This window comes from Centruroides sculpturatus, unplaced genomic scaffold, assembly GCF_000671375.1.
Source record: "Centruroides sculpturatus isolate CEXI.00-Female unplaced genomic scaffold, Cexi_2.0 scaffold316, whole genome shotgun sequence".
NCBI lineage: Eukaryota > Metazoa > Arthropoda > Arachnida > Scorpiones > Buthidae > Centruroides > Centruroides sculpturatus.
This window is the reverse complement of record NW_019384641.1, coordinates 360,019-387,490: the sequence shown is the minus strand read 5'-3', so window position 1 is coordinate 387,490 and position 27,472 is coordinate 360,019. Positions and strand designations below refer to the sequence as shown.

Sequence of the window (27,472 nt, the reverse complement as noted above, 5' to 3'; positions counted from 1 at the left end):
GTATATTACCAAGTAACCCAGTGAGAACTGCTTGCCTATCATTTTAGTTCAAAATACAAGAAGTTTTATTCCAAGCAAGCATCGCAAGCCCGCTAGGTTAATTTCTGCTGCTTGCTTGGAATAAAATTTCTCATATTTTATATTAAAATGATAGGCAAGCAATTCTGTTAAAAGCACTGGCACTGAACGTTTCGCTTCATGCAGTCTATTTTGCAACTTTTTTAAAATGATGTCAATCCCGAAAATCTCGGGATTAGGAAAACTTAATCCCGAAAATTTTGGGACTGAAAAGTGGTCGGGATCCCGATGTTCGAGATCCTGGGATCAAATCCTCTACTCATAACAGATGGCATCACATACAATTTTAACTTTATTGCTGGGAAAATCATGCAACTCATTGCTGGATTTTTACATGGTGATGATTATAAAATTTATATGTCATGAAAGTGGAGGATTGTACAACAAGAATCCACTTCACAAATTACATCAGTATATTTTCATTTTTTAATATCAAATTTATGGAAGCAAAATGGAATTTGGATAAATATGCTGTATTGAAATCAATTTAATTGCAATGGATTATGGTTTATTTAATTTCCAACAAAGTTACTTATAATTAATTTTCATCATTGTTCAAATGTCATTTATATGATTAAAGATTGAATGTCGTTATTTACTTATATTTGCTTAATTTAGTAAATTCTATATATCTTTAAATAATGGCATAAATTTTATGAAAGTTTGAAAATTTATTTATCATGTATTAATTCTGAAATTTTTAAATATATTTAAGTTATAAAAATATTCACAATTAGAAGAATATTGAGGCTGATATGTAACCTCAAATAAAAGGTTGACACTCCATAAAGCACAAGCTATGGAGGAGACATTATTGTTTTTTCTAACCATGAATTATTTCATATTTCATTATTGTCCCATCTATTATATTTATTAAATATTCCCTACAAAACATTTATTAAATATTCCATATAAATTACCTTATTCTGTTCTTCTGTTTCAATATTACTTAAAATGCAGAGCTGAGATGATGATAGATGTATTTGTTCACTCAAGTTTTGCAATTTCTTAGTGATCCTACAATTATTTTTGATAAAGTTTTTAAATCAGTAATATAAAAATATCACTTGATCCAAAATTTTCTACTCTCATAATTAAAACTTATAGAAATAGCAAAAGAAACAAGTAAAATTTATTTTTCAGTTAAATGACTAAGTGTTAACTGACTCAATATCAGAATTATTCATTGTTTTCATCTTCAAATTAAGAATTTTAAAGATATAAAAATTTCATTGACAAAAGTTATAATTTATATTATAACTTTTTCATTTACAAAAGAATATAAAAACTTTATTTACCTTATATTTTTTGTTTTAACAATCCATCCTGATAAAATTTTAGAAAAAGCTTCTGTTTTTGTACCAAGAACTTTTGCCAAATCAAAAATTGCATTCTGAAATCAAAAAATATATAAAATATGTGAAATTAAGTTTTGTATTGTTTTAAATAAATTAAATTCCAATTTAATATAATTGAATCAATTACATTTACATTAAATATGTTCTTTACCTCAGAATTTGTCTTCTCAGAAAGTTTGATTAAATCTGTTAACAATATTAAAATTGATTTCGAGATGCCTATAATTTCATCCTCATTTATATCTTTCATATAAAGATCTATTTGTTCAGTTGTAATCTATATAAGATGATTTTAATTAATTGGATTCTTAATTATATTGCTATTTTACTGTAATTCTTGTAATAAATATATTTTGAAAATACTCACAAAAATCATTTGTAATTTTTTATTCAAGTTAGGTTGAGATAATGAATTCCTAAGTTTTATTCTGAAAATATTAAGAAAAAACATTTCCAATCATATAAATTCAGCAATGTATTGAACAATGCTTAATAATGTACTTTTGTATTATATAAGTAATAATGTATTACATGATCTTAATAAATTAAGTAATTACAAAACTCACTATATAGACATACAATTGAAAGATTTTCCAGTATAGTATAGATGGTACCCATACATACTATATATATATATATATATATATAATATATATACATACATACACACTTATATAAATTCTGTAGTTATATATACATAAACTAATGATTGTATGTACAAGTACTAGCAGAAGTGAAATAAACACCTTCAAAATAATCATTTTCTGTAGCAGAAGCTACAGAAAATTATTATTTTGAAGGTGTTCTTTTGTAAATACTTGTACTGTTAATATAATAAAAATTATACTTAGAGCTGTCTACCTTCATCAGATAAAATTATACTCAATCCAGTTTTTTTTTTTCTTTCACTTAATGCAATGCATTATGTCGGTGATACACTAAGATTTGTTCAAGTTCAAAGTTGTTGTTCATCGATTTTTAGCAATTTATTCCTGAAATTTCTCTTCATCAACAGTTTTTATATGTTTTATATCCTTTACTTCAAATTTCCTGAACAAAACTTTCAAAACCACATTTCACATGTCTGATATTTAGAAGCATCTTCCTCATACACTACAAGTATTTTTTACTGTTTGTATAGCATTACATCTTTTACAAAACTAAAAAGCTTAAATATGCTTGATATGCATTTTATCTGCAGAAATTTTCATTTGATTTTACATGAACAAAATGTGAAATTTTAAAATTATCTTCTAAACAAAGAATACAATATTGTATTAGCAGTAATGTATTACATTTCACAACTATTATAATTAGACTACATATCTATATTGGAAATCATCTTCAGCACAAAAATAGCAAATTCACCAACAGAGATTGATGCAATTAATTTTGCATGTTAATCAATTCCTGCATTAAGCAAGGGATATCTATATTTGACTTTACCATGTATAAAGATTATTTATTTTTATATAAACATATAAAAATGATTAATAGACTACCTTCAAAATAAGTATCTTGCAGCTACATACTTCTGCTAATGTTTAAATCATTTGTTAGTGGAGCCAATTTTTTTCAATGACTTTAAAGACTGTAGTCACTGCAACTTCCAGCTTGACTTCCATTGTTTATGCTGGTCAGTAAATATCTGACCAAGGACATAATAGCAATTTCCCAATCTACTTATTCCATTAATTTTGCCCTCACAGACTTCTATCTTTCCCTAAACCGAGAGAAATATTGAAGCAATGCAATAAGCAGCAGAATGAAAGTTGCAGTGTCATTACAGACATAATAAAAATTGGCTTTCAGACAAGCTTTGAAAAGTGATATAGATACTAGCAGAAGTGTATATGGTGTGTAGATGCAGAAGGAGCTTACTTTGAAAATAGTGTGGTCATAAGAATTTCTGTGTTGTATAATAAAACCAGTGCCAAAAATTCAGTTTATTTTTTATTCTACTATGTATTTAATACTATTTTGAGTTGAAATAATGCATGTATGCATATGTAAACATCATTGAAAAGAAATAATATTAATGAAACAAGTATATAAAATAAAACTCAAACTAGATTAATGTACTGTACATCAATATCCAATAATTGAAATTTTTCAACATTGAATTATAAAATTTAAATATTTTTTCTATGCAAAAGAAGCTTTAAAAAAGTTTTCAATATTTTAAAATTAGTTGTGTAGTTAGTTAAAATTATAGAATCTCATTAAAAGAAATTGCAGGGGTAATATTTTTTATCGTGTTAATTTTAATAATAATTTTACATTATGTTTAAACATTAAGAGATAACTGAAAGGTCTGAATGAAGTTGAAAAGAATCTAAAAGTACATATTACATTCTTAATAATATCAAATTATATATTATCTACTATTAGAAAACAAATATAATAAATTACTTTCTTTTAAAATAAAGATATGAAACAAATTTCTGAAGAGTTACAAATATAATCAAATATATGAAAAGTTAAATTTAAATTTTCCAGAATTATTTTTAAAAATTTAATATTAAATATAACATTTTCATATTCAATTATTGTTAAAAATGATATACAAAAATGTCACTTTCTGTACCAAATCATTACATCAATACCTGTTAAAAAAGGACACTGCTTCCTTTGAAGTATTTTCAGAAGCAATCTTTCTAGTTATATCTGGTTGGATGCAATTTAACACTGAATCCATAAAATGTTGATAATCAGTAGAATGCAAATTATCTTCTTTTAACATCTCTTCAGAATGTTCTTGTAATGATTCTGTACATTTAGATGAGAAATGAAATGAAAGATCTGCAATTCTTTTCTTGTTGCTCATATCTTTTGCTTTTTCAAGCAATTCTTCACTATTGAAAGTAGAAGATAATGATGATATATTTTCTAAAATATCTAATTAAAAAACACAATTAAAAATATATTCAGGATTACTGAAAGAATAAAATCATAATACGATGAAAAAATAACATATTTTTTACTTTGAAATATTTAAAAAGTAAGAATTTTCATCTATAATTTTATGTTGTAATAAAATAAATAAATTTGTATACTATTATAATGTATATATTAGATGTTGAGCAAACAAAACATATTCCACATTCACGTAATTAATTATTATTAATTTTATTAAAAAAGCAAGTAAAAGATTTAATAAAATCCATATCATTTCCAATAGTTAAATTTTAATTATATAGAAAATAAAGTTAAAAATCATAAGATAATTTAAAAATAATACTACATTTTAAGCTGTAACTTAAAAAAACATAACTATACAGCCACTCTGACTTATCAAATGATTGTATTACACAGAAATTTATGTAAATTCAATTTTTCCTAAATGCTTTTGCATACTGAATTTAAGTGAAAAAAAAAATGTTCAACAAACATGTAAATATAATTATTTATTCAATTTTTTATCTCTTGCACAGTAAAAACGAAAAAGATATGCTTTGAAATGAATGATAAAAAGATTAAGACAAATGACAATACAAACACCTTATAATCAAAAATATTATGAAAAGCACAATGGCATTGGCAGAGTATTGTTCAAGATCCAGGGAGTGTAACTACAGTGGATTTTTTACTCTTGGGTTTCTAAGTTTGCACTGACCAACAAAAATTTACATAGCTCATATAATATTCAAACATTGCATTTGGTGACAAGTTCTAATATTAATTATTATAAATACAGAAATAACTTTTCTTATATATTTGAAATACTAAATACATTTGCTAGTCATGTTTAGCATATATTAAAATATAATTTAATATAAATGAAAATAGATTAACAATAGTCCAATTCTAAATAGACAATAGATAAAAGAGTCCTTTAAAGCATGCTATGAAAACATATTGGAAAAAGAGGATGTATGACCTTTATATGCCAAAGAAAAGAAGCAGATGGAAGGGCCAGTTCCTACGTTGACACTGACTTTATCCCATCCAGAGTATACCCTCTGAGTGCCAATTGAAAAGGAGAGTGGTGGAGTTTAAACTTGTATGGACCATAATAGATGGAAACCAGCAGTGAATAAATCATGACCAGCGAAATTAGTCATGATTCATTCACTCAATACTCCAGCACTCTATCAGTAGATCACCATGGTTTCTTTACACAGATGATGCTTTACTTAACTCTTAGATGTTTTCAAGAGAACAAGTTCTAATCCTTAAAAAATACCTCAGTAGATCAACAGAAAAAATATTCAAATTTAAAACCACATGATAGCCTAGTAAATAAATCTTATAAAAATAGTAATTTAATGATCAAGGTATGTTAATTTAATAAATTTCAATTAAAAATTACAAAGAAAAATGATCATTTTTGTAATAACGATAAGTCAAATTCCACGATTAAATGCTTCAACGCAGCTTTAAACTTTTTAAATTCAAGTAAATGTTTCAATCTTTTTTCATTACATGGCTCATTTAAAAGTTTTTTATGTATAAAATTAATAAAACTTTAATTATTTTTAGTTTTTAATTGTAACTGTTTATTAATTAAATCCAAGACATATTTTGACCTCCAATAATATAATTTATATAAATACAGTAATGTGTGTAATGCTCATTTGATCTAATAAATTACCATACAGATCTTTGATGTTTATACATTTACAAAGCATATAATTTAGGATTCTGGCATAGAAATATTCTATTTACAGGGAAATATGGATGTGAGTATAGGAATAAAAAAAGAGGATAGTAGACTGCAGTTTTGGAGTGTCATTACAATAATACTCCAAAACTGCTTAGTGAAGTTTAGTAGAGGGGACAATGGCAAAAAAAAGGATACTTCAATGGAAATTGTGTTATCAGGATTGGTTGCTAACAGCAATGATAATAATTATAGAAAAGATATAAACTATTTATCAAAATCGATATTCCATGTTATTGATTTTATGGTTGTAGATCATGTTTTATACAATACAGGTATACCTCGCCTTACATCGATAATTGGTTCCAGGAGAGGCGATTTAAGTAGAAAAATGACATAAGTCGAATTTACTTGTCACTAGGCTAAACCACAAATAACAATTCCCAGTTCTGTATTTTATTTATAAATGCATTTTTAATAATATATGATTAATAAGAATCTATTTTAAGCTTACAAACAAATAAATTTTAGTTTTTAATATAGTACAGGAAAAAAGTAATCTAAATTTACAAATACATGTATGGTATGCGCTGTACATACTTGTAAATATGCATGTTTACAATTTAGCAATGTTTACAGTACATCACAGACTCTTTATTTGGAATGTGGTTTGCTCTAAGATATTATAAAATAAGATGATTTTGTAAGGTTAATAACAAATAGTTATTAAAATTATTTTGTGATAGTAAAAAATAATTTATGTTAAATTTACTAATAACGAGTGGCGCTGATGATGACAACAAACAGTAGATATTGGAACTACTGTGGAAGATGCCAATATTGAGCTCTTAAAGACCGCTAAATAAGACAACAACACAGTGTTATAGATGTTTTCATATTTCGTTCTCTATGATTTATAATGATTATATTAACATTTACTGTAAATGTATTTTAATATGATTTTATGTGCTTTTAACACTTTTCTAATAATATTACGATTTCAATATCTGTGGAGGAAAGACATAAAGTTGAATAAAATAACTTAAACTTGATTTTTATTTTTCCATATATTTTTTTGACAAACGACACACAATCGAGAATGACATAACTTGAGGTATACCTGTATTGTAAAGGTGAGAGGTAGTGGAAATAATGGTTTTAATAGTGCAATGTATTGGTTAAACTAGTTAAAAAAGATTGTAAATCAAAACTGTGGAGGCAACATTGTTTTGTTGTCAAAATGCCTGAGTTTTAATTGTTGAATAAACATTGCCTAGTATGTGATAAGTGTTGCCGGTTGGGTTTATGAAACAAAAGTTTGATTAAACTAAAATATAGACAACAGACATTGACATTGAATATTTGGTATATATAAGTACTCCACCAAATTTCTGGCAATTGATGCTTTGGTGCCTCCTTTAATCTGGACAAAATTACAAGAGGAAACTTGAAATTCCTATGGCCACCAGACTAGTTTACTGGGCCACTACAAATGGCATTGTATAGGGCTCACTTATTTACACTTATTAATATGATATTGATATGATATTGCAATTTTGTGATAGTCAATTAATATAATCATACAATAAATAAATATTATTTTTAGTTTATTTTGCTTAAATTTAACCTTAGCTATGAGAGTATCAGTGATGGTGTCAAATGTAATTTACATACATTTAATATTTAATTTAAGTTTCTAGCTGTCCATGGTATACTTTATACACATGGGAGATACAATTAGTGAACTAGAAATTTGTTGATAAACTATTATTATGGCAAAATGATTAATCCAGCAAAGCTTTGGAACCAAGAGTACCAAAAATTTGGTGGTGTACCTGTATGTATTTCAATAAAATATGAATGTTTAGAATAAATCCAATTTTTTAAAAGTTTAAATGTAATATTAAATACAAAATTTATCATGCAGTAGATTCTGCTTAATTAGACCATAAATTAATTGGGGTAATATTTATTTGGACCAAAATGCAGAGAATGGAAACAAATCAATGTATTTAATGTAAATTTGTAGGCTCGAATGACAAACTATAGATAGTATACCTCTAGTTATATTGCAATTATGTCAATTAATACAAGTTGTGCTATAGTATGAGTTTAAAGTCAAAAAATGTCATTCTACAGATATTCTTCTTGAATTTGCTAAACCTAAGAGTTAGAACAGAACAAGAGACAAAGTGATTTTGATATCTGCTTGATCTGTCCATTTTACCCAAGGCAGTTTGAACACTGTAGGAGTTACCTGCAAGAAACTGTGGCATGCAGCTAAGTAAGCAAACAAATGGCATAATCTGGTTCATATGTAATGGATTGTACCATTGGTTTTCTTACTTGGCTGCTTGCCACCTAAATGTACTCCTAGTGAAAAACTCAATGTTGCCAAGTTGGGCTATAGTCAGTTTAGGCTATTGAAAAATTTAAAATACTACATCTTTTATGATTTAGCTTTTTATTATTTTTTGGGTTATACAATCCTATATTTGGCAAGTAATGAAATTTTTACATTTGTTTATCATCACTTATTTAAAACTTTGAATACAACCACATTACATCTTGTTGCAGGCAAGAAACATTGTGTTCTCTCCTTGTGCTTGCACATGTTAGATTGTGACTTCTGATGATTTGTAAGGATGGTAATAAAAATAAACAATCTGTCTTTAATTTATATTTCAGTAATTGTCTCTTCTTGTTTTATTCATTATTATATTTGTTTATTAGATTGCCATGGAAAAATTGCTTTTGTGTTTGGTTTATTGGAATAATATCTGCATAATTGGACCAAATGATCTATTCCCAATTAAGTAAAATCAATTGTATTAATTAAAATATTACATAAAAGTCTTAAAAAATAAATTGAAAAATATTGAAAAATAAAAAAAAAGACAAAAAATATATACTTTAGAAGATGATCTAGTATCAAAAATGTTCGATTCAGCACGACACACAGTCCTCAGAAAAACACCAGACAAAAGTGCCAGTGCTGCCAGCTAAAAAACACACACCAACAAAAAAAATATTTGAGTAGCCCAAGATATAGCCAAAGATTGCAGCGCCACAGCACTAGCGAAAATTTAAATTTGCTGACTGGAATGCTTTTGGATAAACAACGCTCTACTGTANCCATGGAAAAATTGCTTTTGTGTTTGGTTTATTGGAATAATATCTGCATAATTGGACCAAATGATCTATTCCCAATTAAGTAAAATCAATTGTATTAATTAAAATATTACATAAAAGTCTTAAAAAATAAATTGAAAAATATTAACCTGTTATATCAATTTGTCCACATTTGTCATTATTTAAAATGGAAGTAAATTGCTTTTTATCAGTTGTGTCATTTTTTTCAATGGAATCTAAATCAGTTTGCAATTTCTTTGTATCAACTGTATTTGAAATATCTTCAGTAGAACTCTTATTTTCAGATAATACAGTAGAACTTTTAAAATCAACCAAAGAATTAAAAACTTTATCAATACAATGTAACATTATCATCAATTGCTTCTTTAATTTGGTTTTATTTTCCTTCTTGGCATTTTGATCATCAGTAGATATTATACAGTCAACTGAAAAATATTAAATTAGCATTTAGATATTAATAATTAATATATAATATTGTAAAATATTTTATAAATTAATGTGTCTTTTGTATATATACGAAGGCTATTTTTTAAATAAGGTCTGTTTTTTAATAAGAAGAAGAATACTGTAAAAATCATTAAAATATATTTTTTCCCATATTCTACATACTTTTATCTACTTTTCTACATAATTTCCATTTTTGTTCAAACATTTGTCATACCGCTCAACAATTTTTTAAATTCCAACTTCAAAGAAATCTGCCACATGTGAAAAAGCTGAATTCATGACTGCAGTTTTCACTTCTTCACGTTGTTGAACCATTGACCACCAAAAAACACCTTTAAGTATCGAAACAAGTGAAAATCACTGGGTGCAAAGTTTGGACTGTAAGGTGGATGATCCAGTTATTCTCATCCAAAAGAACTGATTAGACCTTGTGTTTGTGCAGAAATATGTGGCCTTGCATTGTCATGGAGCTACAGGAAGACAGTAGATCACACTGCTTGTTTTGTTGGCACACCAGAATTTTCTCAAGGTCACACAATATGCATCAGAATTGATTATTGTGTCTCAGCATAAAATCCACTAACAAAATCCCTTTCCTGTCCCAAAAGACAGTTGCCATAATTTTCCATGCTGAAATGGACTGTTTGGCTTTCACTTTGGTTGGTGAAGATGTGTGTCGCCATTCCATTGACTGTTGCTTGGACTCAGGTGTCATGTGAGACACCCAAGTCTCATCTCCTTCCTGATCATAACAAGTCAAAAACGATAAAGCACTGCCCAATCTTTTTGTTTTGTGATAGTTCAGAAAGCAGTCTTGGAACCCACTGAGAACACAATTTTCGATAATTCAGTTTTTCTGATACAAAACTGATCTTGAAACCTGTGGAAATTCAATTGGTAACACTGAAATCGTGAATCGTCGATCCTCATCACAAACCAAATCTTCAGAAATCAGAGGAGGTCAGCCAGGGCCTGGCTCATCATGCACATTAACCCGCCCGTCCTTGAACATTCTCACCCACTTTCAAACTTTGCTGTACTCATAGCATTATCACTGTAAACAAATCTGACAGTGAATTTCCACCGCTGCCAAGTTTCTTGCACCAAGAATTGAATAACAGATCGTATCTCACAGTCAGCAGGTGAGTCAATTTTCTTAAACATTGTAAACTTTTACAGTTCAGCATACAGACAGATGATATGGCTACAAATGGTGTCTAAACATGCACAAAGCATGCTCGGAGCAGACGCACGTATGCACTGCTGCAATCATACGTCATTGTCACTCTCATTCACAAATGGACCTTATTTAAAAAATAGCCCTCATACATATTATATTCATTAAAATAAAATTTCAATAATCAGTCACTAAAATTTAAATAAATGTATAATTTTATTTTAAATAAAATTAAAAAACAAATCTTAAAAATAATAAACTCAAAAAAAATTTAACATACTTATAATAAAATTCTCCACTTTTACTACTTTTAATACAATTTGCAAATTTATGACTTTATAAAACTGAATTTTAAAATACAAACATCTTATGCTAATAATTTAAATTTATAATACAATTACTATATTCATAGAATAATTTTAAAGATTTAAAATTACTTATTTTTAATTCTTCAATAGTTTTCAATAAAGATTTTTGTTGATCTTCAGATGATGTTAAAGAGTCATAATTAAAAGAAATTATGCAAACAAAAAATTTCAAAGATGCTGAAACATATTTAATATCTGCAAAAACACTCTCACAGTCTAAGAATTTACTACATTCCTTTTCAATCTGTATTCCTAAATATTTATAAAGATAAATTAATCACAAAATTAAAAACTTTGATAAACAACATTTTTAACAGAATAGATAACAATTTTAAAAATTTTAATCTAATTTACAAACATTTTTAATCAAATTAGTGCAATAAATTATGAAATAAATATATTTATTTTCATCATTGTAAAAACACAAATATATAGTTTCCAGGTGTCATTGTGTAACACTATATCAATGTTAGCATATGGTGTTGGCTTCTATTATAAGCAGCTATTATTAGAAATTAGATGTTTTAAATGTTTCTGGCAAATATTTTTATTGTACTAGTTATCATTTTATCATCATCATTAATAAAATTTGTCTATAAAAATAAAAAATATATATACATAATTAGATAGCATAATAATGCTATATAATAATTCTAAAAAAAATAATTGTTATATAAAAATATTTTATGACTTTTTATCTATTGATTATCATTTTCTGTAATGTTAGGCTCCTGACTCCTGACTCTAAACTCCTGACACCAATTTGTGGGTAGCCTGAGGTAGGATGAAGTCGTACCTCTTTTTGATAGGCAACAGTTCGGTGAGAACTGCCCACTGGTCAGTGGATGGCTTAGGAATTGCTTCTTCTATCCCGTAAAGTCGGGATTCTTTTGTCAGGTCGAGTGGAGGAGATGAGAGGAGTCGTCGGTAAAGGGTGAGCGATACTCGAAATAAAGACGACTTTTAACAACAAAACAACATTTATTGAGACGATAACATAACTAACATAAATACATTGAGCTTATCTCGAGCGGACATGCGGGAGTGGAGGAAAACATGCCGAGAGAGAGTGTACATTAATGGGTATCATACCTCTACGATTTCGGATCGGACGGTCGGACGTTTTCTAACCGGATCGGACAAGTTGTCTTGAGGAACGGACGGCGGCGATGAGGATCGGCACGGGGTTTCCCCGATCATGAACGGTAATGACGGACCGCGTTCACGGACAGCGACGACAGACCCCTTTTTCTCGTCGTCACCCCTCTTTTATCCCTCTCGTCACATTACTGGGTTTCACCAATCAGCGATTTTTAGGATAAGTTCCTCATGAATCATTTTTCGGTTTCCTGAGAGATAGGAAACGGCTCCGTGGGAAGGAAATGTATATATCCTTTTTTGCAAAATTTCGAAAAATGAAGTTTTTCTTTGTTTAACTTTAATAAAGATATTTAATTTAATTGGAGCTCCATAATTTAATTTTATTTTATTCGGTCCGACCCTCACACAAGTGTTAATTATATGATGGCACTTTTTAGTGGCTTAGAAAGTTCAGAGAGGAAATGTTAATTATATTCAACCAAGATTTCTATTTGTGAATGTTATTTTATCACAGTTGATAGCAAGTCTTTCCATGTTAACTTAATATAACTTATTTTCTTTAATTTAGTTAGTTCTTATTTTGTTTATACTTATTTTATTTCATTTTAAAATAAACTTTACTTTTTTGGTGTACTATGCACAATGAAACTTCTAATAAATGGAAACATAACTGGATGGCCAAGCAGTTAAACTGCCAGACTACCAATCTGGCAACCAGGGAATAAATCTAGATGGCTTGAAAAATCTCAGAAATTTTCAGGTGTTAGTCCATACCAGATGTATTGCTATATCTCATCCCTCACTACCCAGCCATCCCATTGTGAGTCTGGATGAACCCACAATGGACTTGATTAAAAGGCTCTCTTAGTACCTACAAGGCAAAAAGAGCTTTAAAAAAATAAATGGAAACAACTAAATTTTTTTTGTAAATATAGCAAAATAAGTAGGTAAACTTTACAAGTAGGATGCATCTATGTCCTTAATTTAATCAAAATTACTCTTTCAATCACTATATCAGTGTATTTCTATTAATAGAGATAAAGAAAAAACAATTATAAATAAAGCTAATGAAATAAAAGAAAATATCAAATTTGAATTAGAAAAAGAAAACCAAAACAGTATTAATTATTTAGATATAACAATTATAAGAAAAGAAGATAAACTGATTTACAAAAAATATGTAAAACCTATGCAGATTCCAAAAACAATTAATTATAAATCAATTATACCGATTAATATGAAATATAATATATTTAAAATGTATATCAATAAAATAAGACAACGAACAACTGAAATAGAAACACAGGAAAAAGAAGTAAATGATATTATCAAAATGTTTATCTTAAATGATTATCCGAAAACATTGTTAAATAAATGGGTTAAAAATATAGAAAACAATAAGCAATCAAAAAAATTAATAGATAAAGAGAAAAAATTTGTGAAAATAAGATATATCCCAAAAGTATTTGAAAGAGTCAAAAAATTATTAGATAAGAAAATTAATATAATACCAGAAAAAGTCAATACAACGAAGAAACATCTATGTTATAAAAACGGGGGGGAAGTGATATAATGGAAGAAAAAGGTGTAGTGTATTCGTTTAATTGCAATTGTAATCCAGAAAAAACATATATTGGAGAGACAAAAAGAAAATTAAAGATAAGATTAAAAGAACATATCAGAGCAATACGTGGAAATTATGCAAATTCTGCGGTAGCGGAACACTGCAATTCAACAGGATGTGAAATTATATTAAAATCAGTTAAAATAAGAAAAAAAGAAGAAAATAATTATAAACGACAATTATATGAACACATTAATATAATCAAACAAAACAATAGAATGAATAACAACAACGGAAGAGAAATACACCAATCATGGAGAGGAATGATAGCCACAAACAGGGAAGTGACGTATAAAGTGAATGAAAGAGACTGGCAAAGACAAAGTGAAAGGGAAGAAAGACAAAATGAAATGTAAGTTGGAAGTAGTTTTAAATGTACAAATATATAAAATAGTAAAGTTTATTGAAAAATGTCAACGTTTAAAGGAAAATGTCAGTGTTTAATGTAACAATTATTGGTTTTAATACAGGAGTGTTTTAAAAGTAATATTGATTGTGATTGTAATTGGAATGAATTATTGGAGGATAGACGGAATAGAAAGAAAGAACATTAAAATAGTAGGAATTTTATAATTTATTATCGTAGGTGTAAGAATTTATTGTGAGAAAATATTGTCGTTGAATTAAGTTTGTTTTGAATTTTATTTAGAATTGGTTTGTCAAATACCTGCTGAAGAGGGACGTACAAGTCCGAAACGCAAATTGTATGTGTCCAGGTAATTGAAAATAAAACAATTTTAATCTGTGTAACTGTGAGGCTGTAATCTTATACACAGTATGATAAGTCCTATTAATAGAAATACACTGATATAGTGATTGAAAGAGTAATTTTGGTTTACAAGTAGGACTTTGCAATAGAATTTTATATATGGTACATATTTGTAATTTCATAATATTAATTTATATTGTGAAAGAAAAATAAAATGATTTTCTTTAAAATATAAAAGTCTTCATAAATATTTTATAACAAGAGAAATAAAATTATGTTTTAATAGTTTATAAAAATTTATATATGTACACATTTTAAAAGCTTTTATTGTATATTGAATAACAATGACAACAAAGCATTAAGCGAAACAGTGTTAAATGAGGTCATTTTAACATAGAGTAAATAGGGATAGGAAACATGTGACCAAAAATCATGTTATATGTTAAACAACACATAAATATAAACATATCAAATATGTTAAATAACACATAAACATATGCACACAGAAATGTAAAGTTCATTTTTTGTGATGAAGGTCCTGACTTTTCTGAAATTCTTGTTCTTTTGCAATAAAGTTGTAAAGTTTCATTTGTCACTTTTTTCTTTCCTTAAGCAAATGTCAGTAGCAGAAGATCGCATCCAAAATGCCTCGTTTTGCTTTTGCACTCCTTTCAAAATCTGGATCATTTGTTACAATTTGATCAGTGATTTCGGTTATCTTACCAAACTTTTACTAAGGAAATCTGTTGATAAATTTTTTGGGTTCTTCGTTTTCAGAATCTCTATTTTCCAGTTTCACATGAATTCCATGTTCTGCCAGTTCTTGAAGGTCATCGTTATGGTCATCGTTGGTAAGGCTCTCACCAGAAATGTAACTCCTCAATATCCTGCTTGTCTATATATCCTAGTCCTGCTATATTGATTAGGTTGAGTTTGGTCAACTTAACAATATAGCAATAAGCTCTTCTTGTTGAGAATTCTTGGATACCTTCAGCCATAACTTCTTTCACAGTTCATTTGTGCATTTATCAATTGATTCTTGCCAAGCAAAGTCGATATTTCCTATGGCATCCGTGATGATATACTTTTTCCAAAATTGAACCAAACAAACATAGATTTAAAGAAATACACCTTTTTCTGATTGGTTCATGTTCGTAAATAATTGTATATGTACGAATCAACGAAATGCCACAATAATTTAAATAAGCATAAATTTTGAGCAGATCACATTATATTGAATCAGCATTAAGCAAGGTCTTACTGTATTTCAATTAATACACTACTTTAAAGTCAAAAAGTGATCATTGCATATGAACATATGGGATATGACAGTGACAGAAAAGGGGTTAAACTATTCAAGGTAAGAAAACATATGCCAAGTCTTTGAACTTTTGGTATGCACTATGTATATTCCATCATATATGACAGGTAATCAACTAGTGAAAAATATTTATGTATTATAGTGAAGCAAAAATGATTATAATTAAATGTTATAATGTAAACTTGTTTAAACTGATATGTATAAGAATTGTTATTTAATATACAATAAAAGCTTTTAAAATGTGTACATATATACATTTTTATAAAGTATTAAAACATAATTTTATTTCTCTTGTTATAAAATATTTAATTATGAAGACTTTTATATTTTAAAGAAAATATTTATTTCTCTTTCACAATATAAATTAATGTTATGAAATTACAACTATGAATTTTTGTACTATTTGAATGCCATAAAAGAACTGTAATAGTTAACAAGCAATTATTTATTGTGCCATCATCATGCTGGACTGCAATTGTTAATGATATTTTAATTTAAAAATAAGCTTTCCTTATCTAGTCTTAATTTTCATGTATCTGATTCTGTTCTCAAGAAACATTTAAATTACAATCACATGACTTCCAATACAGACCAGAAGGTCATATACAGTTAATTGGGGTCTCCAGTTCCAAAGATTTCTATATATGGTCTCAATTTTTATCTATCTAACTCCATTCTCAACATTAACAAAGGACGAATGGCCAGACAAACAACAGATGGATGACACTGGGAATGTACAGTACATATCCGCAATTTGAAAATTGCAGTCCAATAAGATGTTTGTAATAATATATCAATACTAATTATTGTTTAATTGGTCCCAATATTTCTACTTTATCAATAATTACTTAATAACTTAATAACGCAATGTTTAAAAACTTAAATATGCTTAAAAATCGATATTTATTTTTTTTAAATAAATAAAAATTAAAAAATCATATTAAATACATATATTGTAATTTAAATGAAAAATCAATTTATAGAAATAAATAAAAACAATTATCCATAATTACATTCTAAATCAAATGTAGGAATAAAACTATGTTTTTTTCTTATAAAACTGATTTATTTTTATAAAATAAAAGATAAATAGGAAGAATAAACTTCTAATAAGTTTATTCTTCCTATATGTTCTGAAGATATTTGAAAATTAAAACATTTTTGAAATAAATGAAATAAAAAATTCATTTTCTCAAGTTTTATAATCTTTTATACATTTAATTCAAATAAAATTTTGGAAGCATTTGAATTCAATTTTATTTTTCACTTTTGCAACTGTTATATATAACAGAAGGAAAATATGATAATTGGCTCCACAAGATTTTAATATTTTTGGACTTGGGACTTTGAAATGTCAAGAAATACAAAAAAATTTAGAGTATTTTTTCTATATGTATGGATGTTTGTGTTGAAAAATTCTGATATTTTGCAGGGAGGTTTATATTAGAGAAATCACTACTATCAATTTTTGGTGGTGAAAGGTCAAGAGGTATGAAACTAGAAGGGGTTTACATGTCATATCTTAGGTGTGATTGGAATTAATGAAAATTTTACTCATTATTAGCATTTACAATCTATATATATAAAAATGAATGTATGTCTGTGTGTCCTTCATGCATTACCACACCGTTTATCCGATTGCCGTGAAACTTTGGGAAGTTGTTTAATATACTCCGGGGAAGGTTTGTGGCATAATACGATTGCCATAAAACTTCGGAAAGTTTTTAAATTTTTTAATACACTCCCGTGAAGTACGTTTACCCTACGATAGATGGCGCGCATTTACATGAGCATTTGCGCACAGTATGTTTGATCGATTTCAAATTGTGAAGACCATTTCCCCCTTCAAAAAATATCTCTATATATGCATTTGTGAACTGTAATTATGATATTTATAATAATTTTTGTTTAATCACTTTATTTCAACTTTTTTTTGCTAATTATGTATTCGCTTGAACTTCGTTAAAACCTTAACTGTACCCCGAACAACAACCGAAGTTGTAGGAGGAAATTCACGTATTTTACTGATCTAGGTATTCCCCTTTTTCAAATTTTAATATTGACTCGAAATAATAATGTAATAGTAATAAGTTTTAATAAAAATTATAAATTGTAAATTGAATTTTGTCATAACGAGTTTGCTTAAATTTCGTTTCTTCTGAGATCGCAGCAATGCGCGACGGGTAAGCTAGTTTTTTATAAAACTCATCTTTAACCTCAAAATTAAGATTTTTACTATGTTATAACAATTAATAACAAATGGCATCATATACAATTCTAAAATTTTTCTGGGGAAGTTATCAACTCATTGCTGTTTTTTTTTGTTATCATAACTACAGAAAATAATAGAATGTTATATTCTTAATACAGTTTTTATATAACTTAGAATATGATATTAAAAAAAAATGAATAAAAGAATATTTTTTTTTTCTATTTAGAAAAATGAAATAATTAAAGATATTTTATTCCACAAGCAATAAAAAACTGAAAAATATTTATTTTAAAAAGTAAATATCTCATTTAAACATTAATTTACATAACCATTTCATGAAATATTAACTTGAAAGAAATAAAAATTGTTAATCTTAATTACTATGAAAATATTAAAGTTATTTAAAGTTATAATCAAAAATTTATTAAAGCAATATGAAATTTAAATGCATGCATCTTATCCTTCATTACTTATGTATTATGTCTTTGTCCACTATGTACATTCTTGTGAACTAGGACTTGTTATACTAAGGGAAGTGAATCACACAATTTCTAGGTAAAACACTTTTACTGTAACATAAACCTGTATACCACTACATTTCAACATTTTGAGCCAATTCAGGGGCTTTGGCCCAAAATGCTGAAATGTAGTAGCATATAGTATTATCACAAGAATGTCCAAAGTGGACAAAGAGGCAGTATGAAATTGTCAGTTACAAAGAAAAATATTTTTCAAAAGATACTTAAAAACTACTTACTCAAAATTCTGAGAAATGCTGTTGCATCAGCAATTTTTATTATATTATAAATTAGTTCATTAATGAAATAGTTCCATTCTTTTTTGATAAACTTTAATTGATACATGTTTTCTCTACTCTGGTCATGATAAAATGCTTTTACAACAGGAATTATTTCAGGATCTAAATTTTCCAAACGGTCAACTATAATGAGAATCCTGTAAACAGCTGAAATTATTGAAAAATACATTAATTAATTGTGTTGGCTAAAAAAAAATGATATAAAAGTTATAAGTCATTAATATTTGTGAATTTTCAATGTTTGCAATGTAATATCTGTATAAGAAATATTTATACCATATAAAAATAATTGTGCATTGAAATGGAATAATATAAATAAAAAAATAAGCAACAAACATAGTCCATTTTCTTATTATTATTATTCTACTTACTAAAAAAATCAGTTGAGCATGAAATAGCAAATCTACAGATTTGATAGAGGAGATCAGCTTGTTCATAAAAATCTTTGAACAGTAAATCTAAATTAACATCTGTTGTTTCTTTATTCTATGAGTGAATAAATAATTAGATAAATTTGTAACAATATATCAAAATAATCATCTAAAAATATATTTATTTAAATTATTTACTTTCAATTTAAAGATAAAATCCATATTTGATTCGAAAAGTGTTTGCATTCTTGGAAATTTGTTTCCTATTAACTTCAATATTTCTATGTTGAGTTGTCTTTCCAAGCAATCTATATCATCCAATAAAACTTCACTTTCTAAAATCAAAGCTTGTCTGTGAAAAATTAATCCTTAACACATCAATTAACAAAATTTATATTTCATATGAAAATATATATTTATTATAAATACAGTTTGTTATATATGTTTAATCTTACTTCAATTTTTGATCATTATTATTATTTTCCAATTTTTTTTCAACATTCATACAGATATTGTATTGTTGTAATACCTAAAATTTGAAGATAAACTGTTTTAGCATTCTAACAATACTTGTATAATTTTAAAATGTTTAAGTCATAAAAATAAAGTTAAAATTGAATTTATAAGAAAGAAAAATTGATACTCTACAACAGTTGTAAATCTTTTTCTCTTTGCTTGAATTACATTAAAAATTTAGTTGTTTTTACAAACTATAATCAAATATATTTAATTCAATCACTAAAAAAAATTTTGACTTTTGAATTATCAATTTTCAAAAATTAAACTACTTTCTGAAGTTTCTAAGGTGTTTTAGCATTTCATATGTTTTAGTGACATTTTCTATTTACTTTCTTTACCACTTATTTAACGTTCATCTTTTTTTCAGCTAGAAATAACCTTGTATATATTCCTTACTTAGACACTATTAAAAAAATAGCTGAACAATTCCATTATCTAAAATCTCTAATATTTTCAAAACTGAAATATTTGACAAATTTTGCCAACATCTTTGGAGTTTACAGAACATGTTTTTTTGGAAATCCCATAAAAAATACTTATTCTACAAATTAATTAACATTTTACTCTTTTAAGTTTCCTTTTAAAAACAAGAATTATGTTAGGTTTGAATTATCCAAATTTATACTGAAAAAAATTTGAATTAATTGTATTTTAAAATACTACTCCAATTTAAATAGGAATTCTAATGGGATTAGTAATAGATTAAATTTAGCCAATTTGAAATAATCAGATTTGACTACATTAGGTTTTAATTAATTAAAAAATTTTTCATGCTATCTAAAATTTAAATAAATTTATATAATATGAAGATTAACCTTATGGCACAAATCCTTCATAGAGTTTTCCTTACTAATTATAAAATGTGAAACTGCCATGCTATGTTGTAATATTTCTTCTAATAATTGTTCCAGTTTTCCATTCTGTATCTTTAGACATACTTTTGATGATAGCTGACAAAGCAACTATTATAAAAAGAAAATTAGTAATTATTTAAATACTATATTAAACTAATTAAAATTAGTAATATTACCTCATCAATCTTATTGACAAAATATCCCATATCTTTGCAGTTCTCTTCAATTAAATTTTCATTTTTGTTAAACTGTATTATTTTCTCAATATAAAAATTCATTTCAGCAATAATATAATTCCAAATGGATAATTTCTTTAAAATATCAAATTATAATTATATTAAAATTTTTGCTTACAATTAAAATAAATTAAATGTAAAATATTTAAATTAAAAATTATTGTATTTTTATTTTATTTGTTTTAATAAAATATATATTGATTTTATAACTATATAAACATTTTTACTCAAATTGATCAACAATAAGACTTTTAATTTGCTATTTTCCTTACTTTTTGATAGGTGTATTCATAATTCTCTTATCTATTTCTGTTGCCAATTTTAGAATTGGGTTATCCATTGGTAAATTACGCTCTAACCTAATACTAATATATTTATAATATATTCAGGTACCTGGATGTTTGCTTTATTAATTACTACATTTTTAATCCATGAACGTTTTTCTTTAGGATGAGGATATGAAAATAATTTATGCAGCTTTAACAATTTTTTATATCTATTACAGCTACATCTTTAAAAAAGTTTTTTTATATGAGGATATTTTTTAATAATTTTCTTACTTTGATACTTGAGGTTGTTATACCTTTTTTGTTTAAATTATATAACAGTTTTGATTATCAGCCTTTCATAGAAAATCTGATCATTTTTACTCAAAGTTTTTTTAGCAAGAAAAAAAGAAATAACAAATTATCTTATTAAAATGAGTTAATATGTATTTAATACACTCTCCAACTTTTGAACACAATGAATTCCTAAAAATGTGTAAGAAAGTCAAATGTCTAAAAGCTGGAGAATAGAGTTGCATTGTATAAGGGGCATTCCATTTCTACAAAGCTAAAAAGAAAAATTATAAAATATCTCATTAGAGTAAGAAAGTTTTAGTTTTCACTGTGAATATGTTGAAAAAAAATTTACAGTAAAAACTAAAACTGTTTAACCTATGGTTTTAAATAATACTTATGTAAAACATAAAAACCACAGATTAAACAGAAAAGACAATACAAATTAAGTATCATATGTGATTTTGATGCTTGCCAGAAATTATTAATACATTACCAAAAACAAAACTGATAGAAAGCACTACTGAAAAATAACTTGAAATTTTTGTATTTCAGCTGAAAATATACAAAAGCAAAAATCTGATATATGAAAAGCAATTTCAGAGTACCAAAGTATTGTATATAAAAGAGCAAGTTGTCCAAAAGTGCCTATATACATATTTCATTTCAGGAAGCATGTAATACATTCATGTACCATGATAAATATATGTAAGTGTTACATGATTGCTGAATTTAATCTTTTCCCAATATTCTAAAACTGCTTTAAGCATAAAAAATTTGTTTGCACTTAAGTATGAATTTTTTAATTAATAGTAGCAATTAATTATAAAATTTGTGTTTATTTGAAATCTATTATCAACTTGTAAAATTTATTTAACTAGTTATAATAATAATATAATAATACAGCTGTCTCTTGATAATCCGACAGGTATGGGACCAAAGGGGTGTCAGATTACCAAAAGTGTCTGGATTACCAAAAGTGATTACATATTTGGCATTGTTTTGCTAGCAATAGCCTACAATATTCCCTACTCCAACTGTTTGAACAGAACTGCTCACAGAAAACACACGAAATATGTGTCATCGTGTAAAATTAGAGGGGGAGATTCATGTCACAACATGCTTCTGTGCAAGCAGACACATAACGGGGACGGGTACTTTGACGGGAGGTGCGTCGGACTACTGAGCATGTCAGATTACAAAACGTCGGACTATCAAGGGACAGCTGTATTAGCATATTACATTATTATTAAATTAATAAATACAAATTTTAAAAATTTAAATTTTATTGTTTAAAAATAAAAGACATTTAAATACATGTAAAATTTATTTTCTAAATAAGTTTAGAAACATATTTACCTTTAATTGTGTTAAATTAGAATATGTCATAAACTGCACTTCATGCAATAAAATAAACAATCTCTTGAATTCAGTTAAAGCTACAATCAGTTTATATTTTCTTTCATTATTTATCATATCTTCCAATTGTTTTTGAACAACGGAAATAAATTCTTGAATACAAAGCAGTAATTCCTAATATAAAAAATTAATTTTAGTTGCATTTATTTCTATTTTAGAATTAACATCTGTAATAGAATTAAAATATAAAGCATACCTTATATTTTCTATTGTAATGAGGTGTACCAAAATTTGTCTTCAATGAAGATAAAGTTAAACTGAGATCTGAACAAATATTCTCCAGAATCTTTTCATCAATATTTTGTACAGTTACTAAAAACTAAACGTATTGAAAGATAAGTTATTTGAATATTTTATAAAATTTAATATATTTGAAATTCAATAATCTTTATTTGCAACTAAATGAATGAATTTGATAAAATTGATAACATACATTATATTTAAAATATAAAAATTATGTATAATAATTATAATATGTTGCTAAACATAATATTGTAAAATGAAAATAATGGTAATTTCAAAAATTCATAAGGTTCACAATGTCCAATTATTTTAAATTTCAATTTTCTATTTTCAAAAATATTGCATAAATCAAAATTTTAATGTACAGTACACTCTTAATTAAATAAAAAACAACTACTTTAATAATTGTTTTAGTAAAAATTGCAAAACGTACAAAAAAATAAAAACATAAAGCAAAGATTTTTATTATTGTTTTTTGTAATAAGTCGATTAGTTTTAATTAAACTATTTCATCTGTGAAGAAAACAAATTACATTAAAGAATACATCTAAAAATGTACAAGCCACAAAATTTCGATAAATATAATATTATTAAATTTTAATTATATTGACATTATCTAAGTGTTTTTCAGCTAGGAAAATGTAAACTAGTCAGTTGAAGTAAGTAAAATATTTGCATATTATAGAGTTAAACTGTACTTTCAATTTAATAATACTATGGATTTCCTTATTAATTCAGAAAACCATGACATTATTAAATAGAAAATTTTAAATTGTAATGCTTACAATAAAAAAAAAAACCATTAAATTGATGTATCATTTCAAAAATTATTTTATATATCATCATTAAAAAAATATTCAAATTACTGTAACTTAAATTTTATTTTTGATGGCAACATAACATTTAACATCAATTTAAACTAATTAAAAATTGTACAGTGGTGCCCTGTACTTCAAATTTAATTCATTCCAGGAAGCCATTCAAACTCTAAATTGTTCAAAGTCCAAATCAATTTTCCTCATTAAAAATAATGAAAAATGAATTAATACAGTCCCAGATCCTAAACAATACCCATTTTAATAATAATAAATGACACTTTTAGCCCACAACTTTAATTTAGATAGAGTTAGATAGCCTAATAAATAGGATTTTAACAATTTGGACTGCTTATCACACCAAGGCCGACTGAAAAATAGACCAAATCTTTTACAAAAATATTTAGTCTAATAATCACCTTAAAATTTAGGAAAGAATGCATTTCAAGTACAAGGATCCCTCATCAGCTTACAAACACATAGTACCAACTTAGCAAACATATAATTATAACACTAATAGTTAACCAATACAAACGACTTTTTGATACATACAGTGCATTGTATTTACAATATTTAATACAACCCATATACTAAAGAACTAAAAAATATCGAGCATAAAATTTTTTATATAATAATGTGATATATCGCATTATTTGGGACCAGTAAATGTCTTATTTTCTCTTACATTTTCCAAATTCTGGTAGACGGTTCCACCATTAATAATAAAATATTGTTAAGTACGTATATTAAAAACCAAAAACGGAGGGAAACTAACAATGAACTTACTATTATTAAAATAATTGGTTTTCAGACCTTAAACAAAACAAATACACCAAATCCATAAGACTGTGTGAAGCTAACTGCTTTATTACAATTCATTTTACAATGTGATATGACTTTACTCCCACATCTGTTTCAAAGTTATGTAAAAACAATGTCATTCTACCACTCATGTAGCTTCAGTCCCATGTTGTTATTAATTCTAATGTCTTCCTGTATTTTCAGAATTTCTATGTATTCCTGTAGTCTTCTTTTTTAATTGATTGTTTTTTTGTCAGAATACACTTGACACTATCTTTTAAAATTTCATAACCTTTGATATTGCAATATTGTGCCACTGATGATGATATTAAATTGTTTTTGATGGCATATATATGTTCTTTAATTCTTGTCTTTAATTTTCTTCTGGTTTCACCACTGTATCTTTTTTTATGTGAACAACTATAATCCAATGAATAAACTACATTATCTTTTTCTAAATCATTATGTTCATTATTTTTATATTTGTATGGTTTGGTACTAAAATAATATCTAAATTTTTAAATTTTTTTTTTAATTTTTCAAAAACACTGAAAACATATTCTATTTTAAGGTACAATGTCTGAACAACTCCCAGTTGGCTATTTAATGTGACATTTTCACTTTTCCTTTTACTTGTTTCTAATCACTTTAACAATAATGTTCTAGGATAATTATTTAAGTTAACATTCTTACTATATTTTCTATTTCCATTTCTTGATCATTTTGCATGATCGTTTTCTCTTTAATTTTGTTGACATACATCTGAAAGGTGTTTTTTTTTTTATATATAAAGGTATATTAGATTTGAAGTCTATAACTTTACTAGTAACACATTCTATAACATACTTTTTAAATAATAATTTACTATTTAATCTAACTATATTAAGTTCTAAAAAATTCAGATTATTATCTACTTTTCCACATTGGAATTGAACATTTTTATTTATCAATTTCCTTAACGAAAGAGTCAATATCTATTATGCTTTTATCGTAGATGATGAAACAGTCATCTACATATCTTTGATAATTTATTATACCTTTGGTTTTATTTATTTCTTTGTCAATCATGATCATGCACAACTCTGCCAATCTAGGGCCTATGCAGGATCCCATTGGTATAAATTCTGATTGTCGGTAATATTTACCTTGAAATTCAAAAAAGTTGTTATTTAATACCAATTTTACTAATTGTTTAACCCAATCTGGGCTCTTCACGTAGGACAATGAATTTAAAATTAATTCTAAATTTATTGAGGGATATATATTGTTAACATCCAGTGATGCCATCCTATAGTTTTCCTTCATAACAATAGCTTTCATGTTTTTTTTAAGAATTGGTCGGTGTTTGTAATAATATACTCAGATACAGGTAATTTATTTAACTCTGTTTTTTTGCTATTTTGAGATTATACAGTAAATATTTTCAAATATCTATCAAAGGACGATATGGAACAGGATGTTTGTGTGTTTTCACTCTAAAACTTATTTTTGGAACTCTATTACCAAAGCATTTAATATCTTTAGCAGGTTTTTTTTTTGTGGTTTTAGGCCTCTTACCACTCAGGGAGCACAAAGAGGCCAAAGCAAAGAGGCTTTTAGCAGTGTTATTATCTATGTAATTAAGTTTTGAAAAATTATTTATAAGCTTTATAACTTGTGTTTTTAGACTATCCACAGGATTATCTTTAAGTAAAATATAATTTCCTTTCTTTAAGATCTCTAATATTATGTTATTATAATTATGTTTAGTCAAGACTATTGTTTGTTTTGCTTTATCAGCTTTTTTAATATTAGATTATTATTTTCTAAAAATTCTTTAACTTTATTTATTATATTTTTAAATTGTATAATTTTATTTTTCTCTTTTTTCTTTAACCTATAATTTTTCACTAAAATTTGGATATTATTTCTAATTGACTGAACTTCTTGATGCTCATGATTAATTAAACCTGCTTCTAAATCTACTACAGTTTTCCTTTTATTTAAAGGGGTGGATTTAAAATCTAATCCCAATATCAGAGAATCTCTTATATCAGGTGGAATCTCCACATCACTATGATTAAGTACCAATTTGTTTTTCCACTGTTCTTTATTTGAAATTAAAACAGATGTAGGAGTAAAGTCACATCACATTGTAAAATGAATTGTAATAAAGCAGCTGGCTTCACACAGTCTTATGGATTTGGTGTATTTGTTTTGTTTAAGATCTGGAAACCAATTATTTTAATAATAGTAAGTTCATTGTTAGTTTTTAATATACTGTACTTAACAATATTTTATTATTAATGGTGGAACCGTCTACCAGAATTTGGAAAATGTGGAAGAAAATAAGACATTTACTGGTCCCAAATAATGCAATATATCACATTATTACATAAAACAATTTTATGGTCAATAGTTCTTAGTTCTTTAGTATATGGGTTGTATTAAATATTGTAAATACAGTGCGCTGTATGTATCAAAAAGTCGTTTGTATTGGTTAACTATTAGTGTTATAATTATATGTGTGCTAAGTTGGTACTATGTGTTTGTAAGCTGATGAGGGATCCTTGTACTTGAAATGCATCCTTTCCTAAATTTTAAGGTGATTATTAGACTAAATATTTTTGTAAAAGATCTGGTCTATTTTTTGGTCAGCCTTGGTGTGATAAGTCCTCCAAATTATTAAAATCCTATTTATTAGGCT

The 27,472-nt window shown here is 26.3% G+C and overlaps 1 protein-coding gene across 1 annotated transcript in view; it reads right to left on the bottom strand.

Moving 5' to 3' along the window:
• LOC111626006 overlaps nucleotides 1-27,472 on the bottom strand; it is a 38,564-nt gene that overhangs the window by 6,260 nt on the left and 4,832 nt on the right. Inside the window, exons 4-18 of the mRNA XM_023369274.1 lie at nucleotides 23,124-23,246; nucleotides 22,868-23,041; nucleotides 20,889-21,023; nucleotides 20,674-20,820; nucleotides 19,795-19,868; nucleotides 19,538-19,691; nucleotides 19,340-19,454; nucleotides 18,909-19,115; nucleotides 11,254-11,436; nucleotides 9,321-9,617; nucleotides 4,043-4,334; nucleotides 1,804-1,864; nucleotides 1,588-1,713; nucleotides 1,377-1,471; nucleotides 999-1,095 (exon numbers count right to left, since the gene is read on the bottom strand). Coding sequence (XP_023225042.1) covers nucleotides 999-1,095; nucleotides 1,377-1,471; nucleotides 1,588-1,713; nucleotides 1,804-1,864; nucleotides 4,043-4,334; nucleotides 9,321-9,617; nucleotides 11,254-11,436; nucleotides 18,909-19,115; nucleotides 19,340-19,454; nucleotides 19,538-19,691; nucleotides 19,795-19,868; nucleotides 20,674-20,820; nucleotides 20,889-21,023; nucleotides 22,868-23,041; nucleotides 23,124-23,246 — 2,280 coding nt within the window. The remainder of the gene's footprint in view (nucleotides 1-998; nucleotides 1,096-1,376; nucleotides 1,472-1,587; nucleotides 1,714-1,803; nucleotides 1,865-4,042; nucleotides 4,335-9,320; nucleotides 9,618-11,253; nucleotides 11,437-18,908; nucleotides 19,116-19,339; nucleotides 19,455-19,537; nucleotides 19,692-19,794; nucleotides 19,869-20,673; nucleotides 20,821-20,888; nucleotides 21,024-22,867; nucleotides 23,042-23,123; nucleotides 23,247-27,472) is intronic.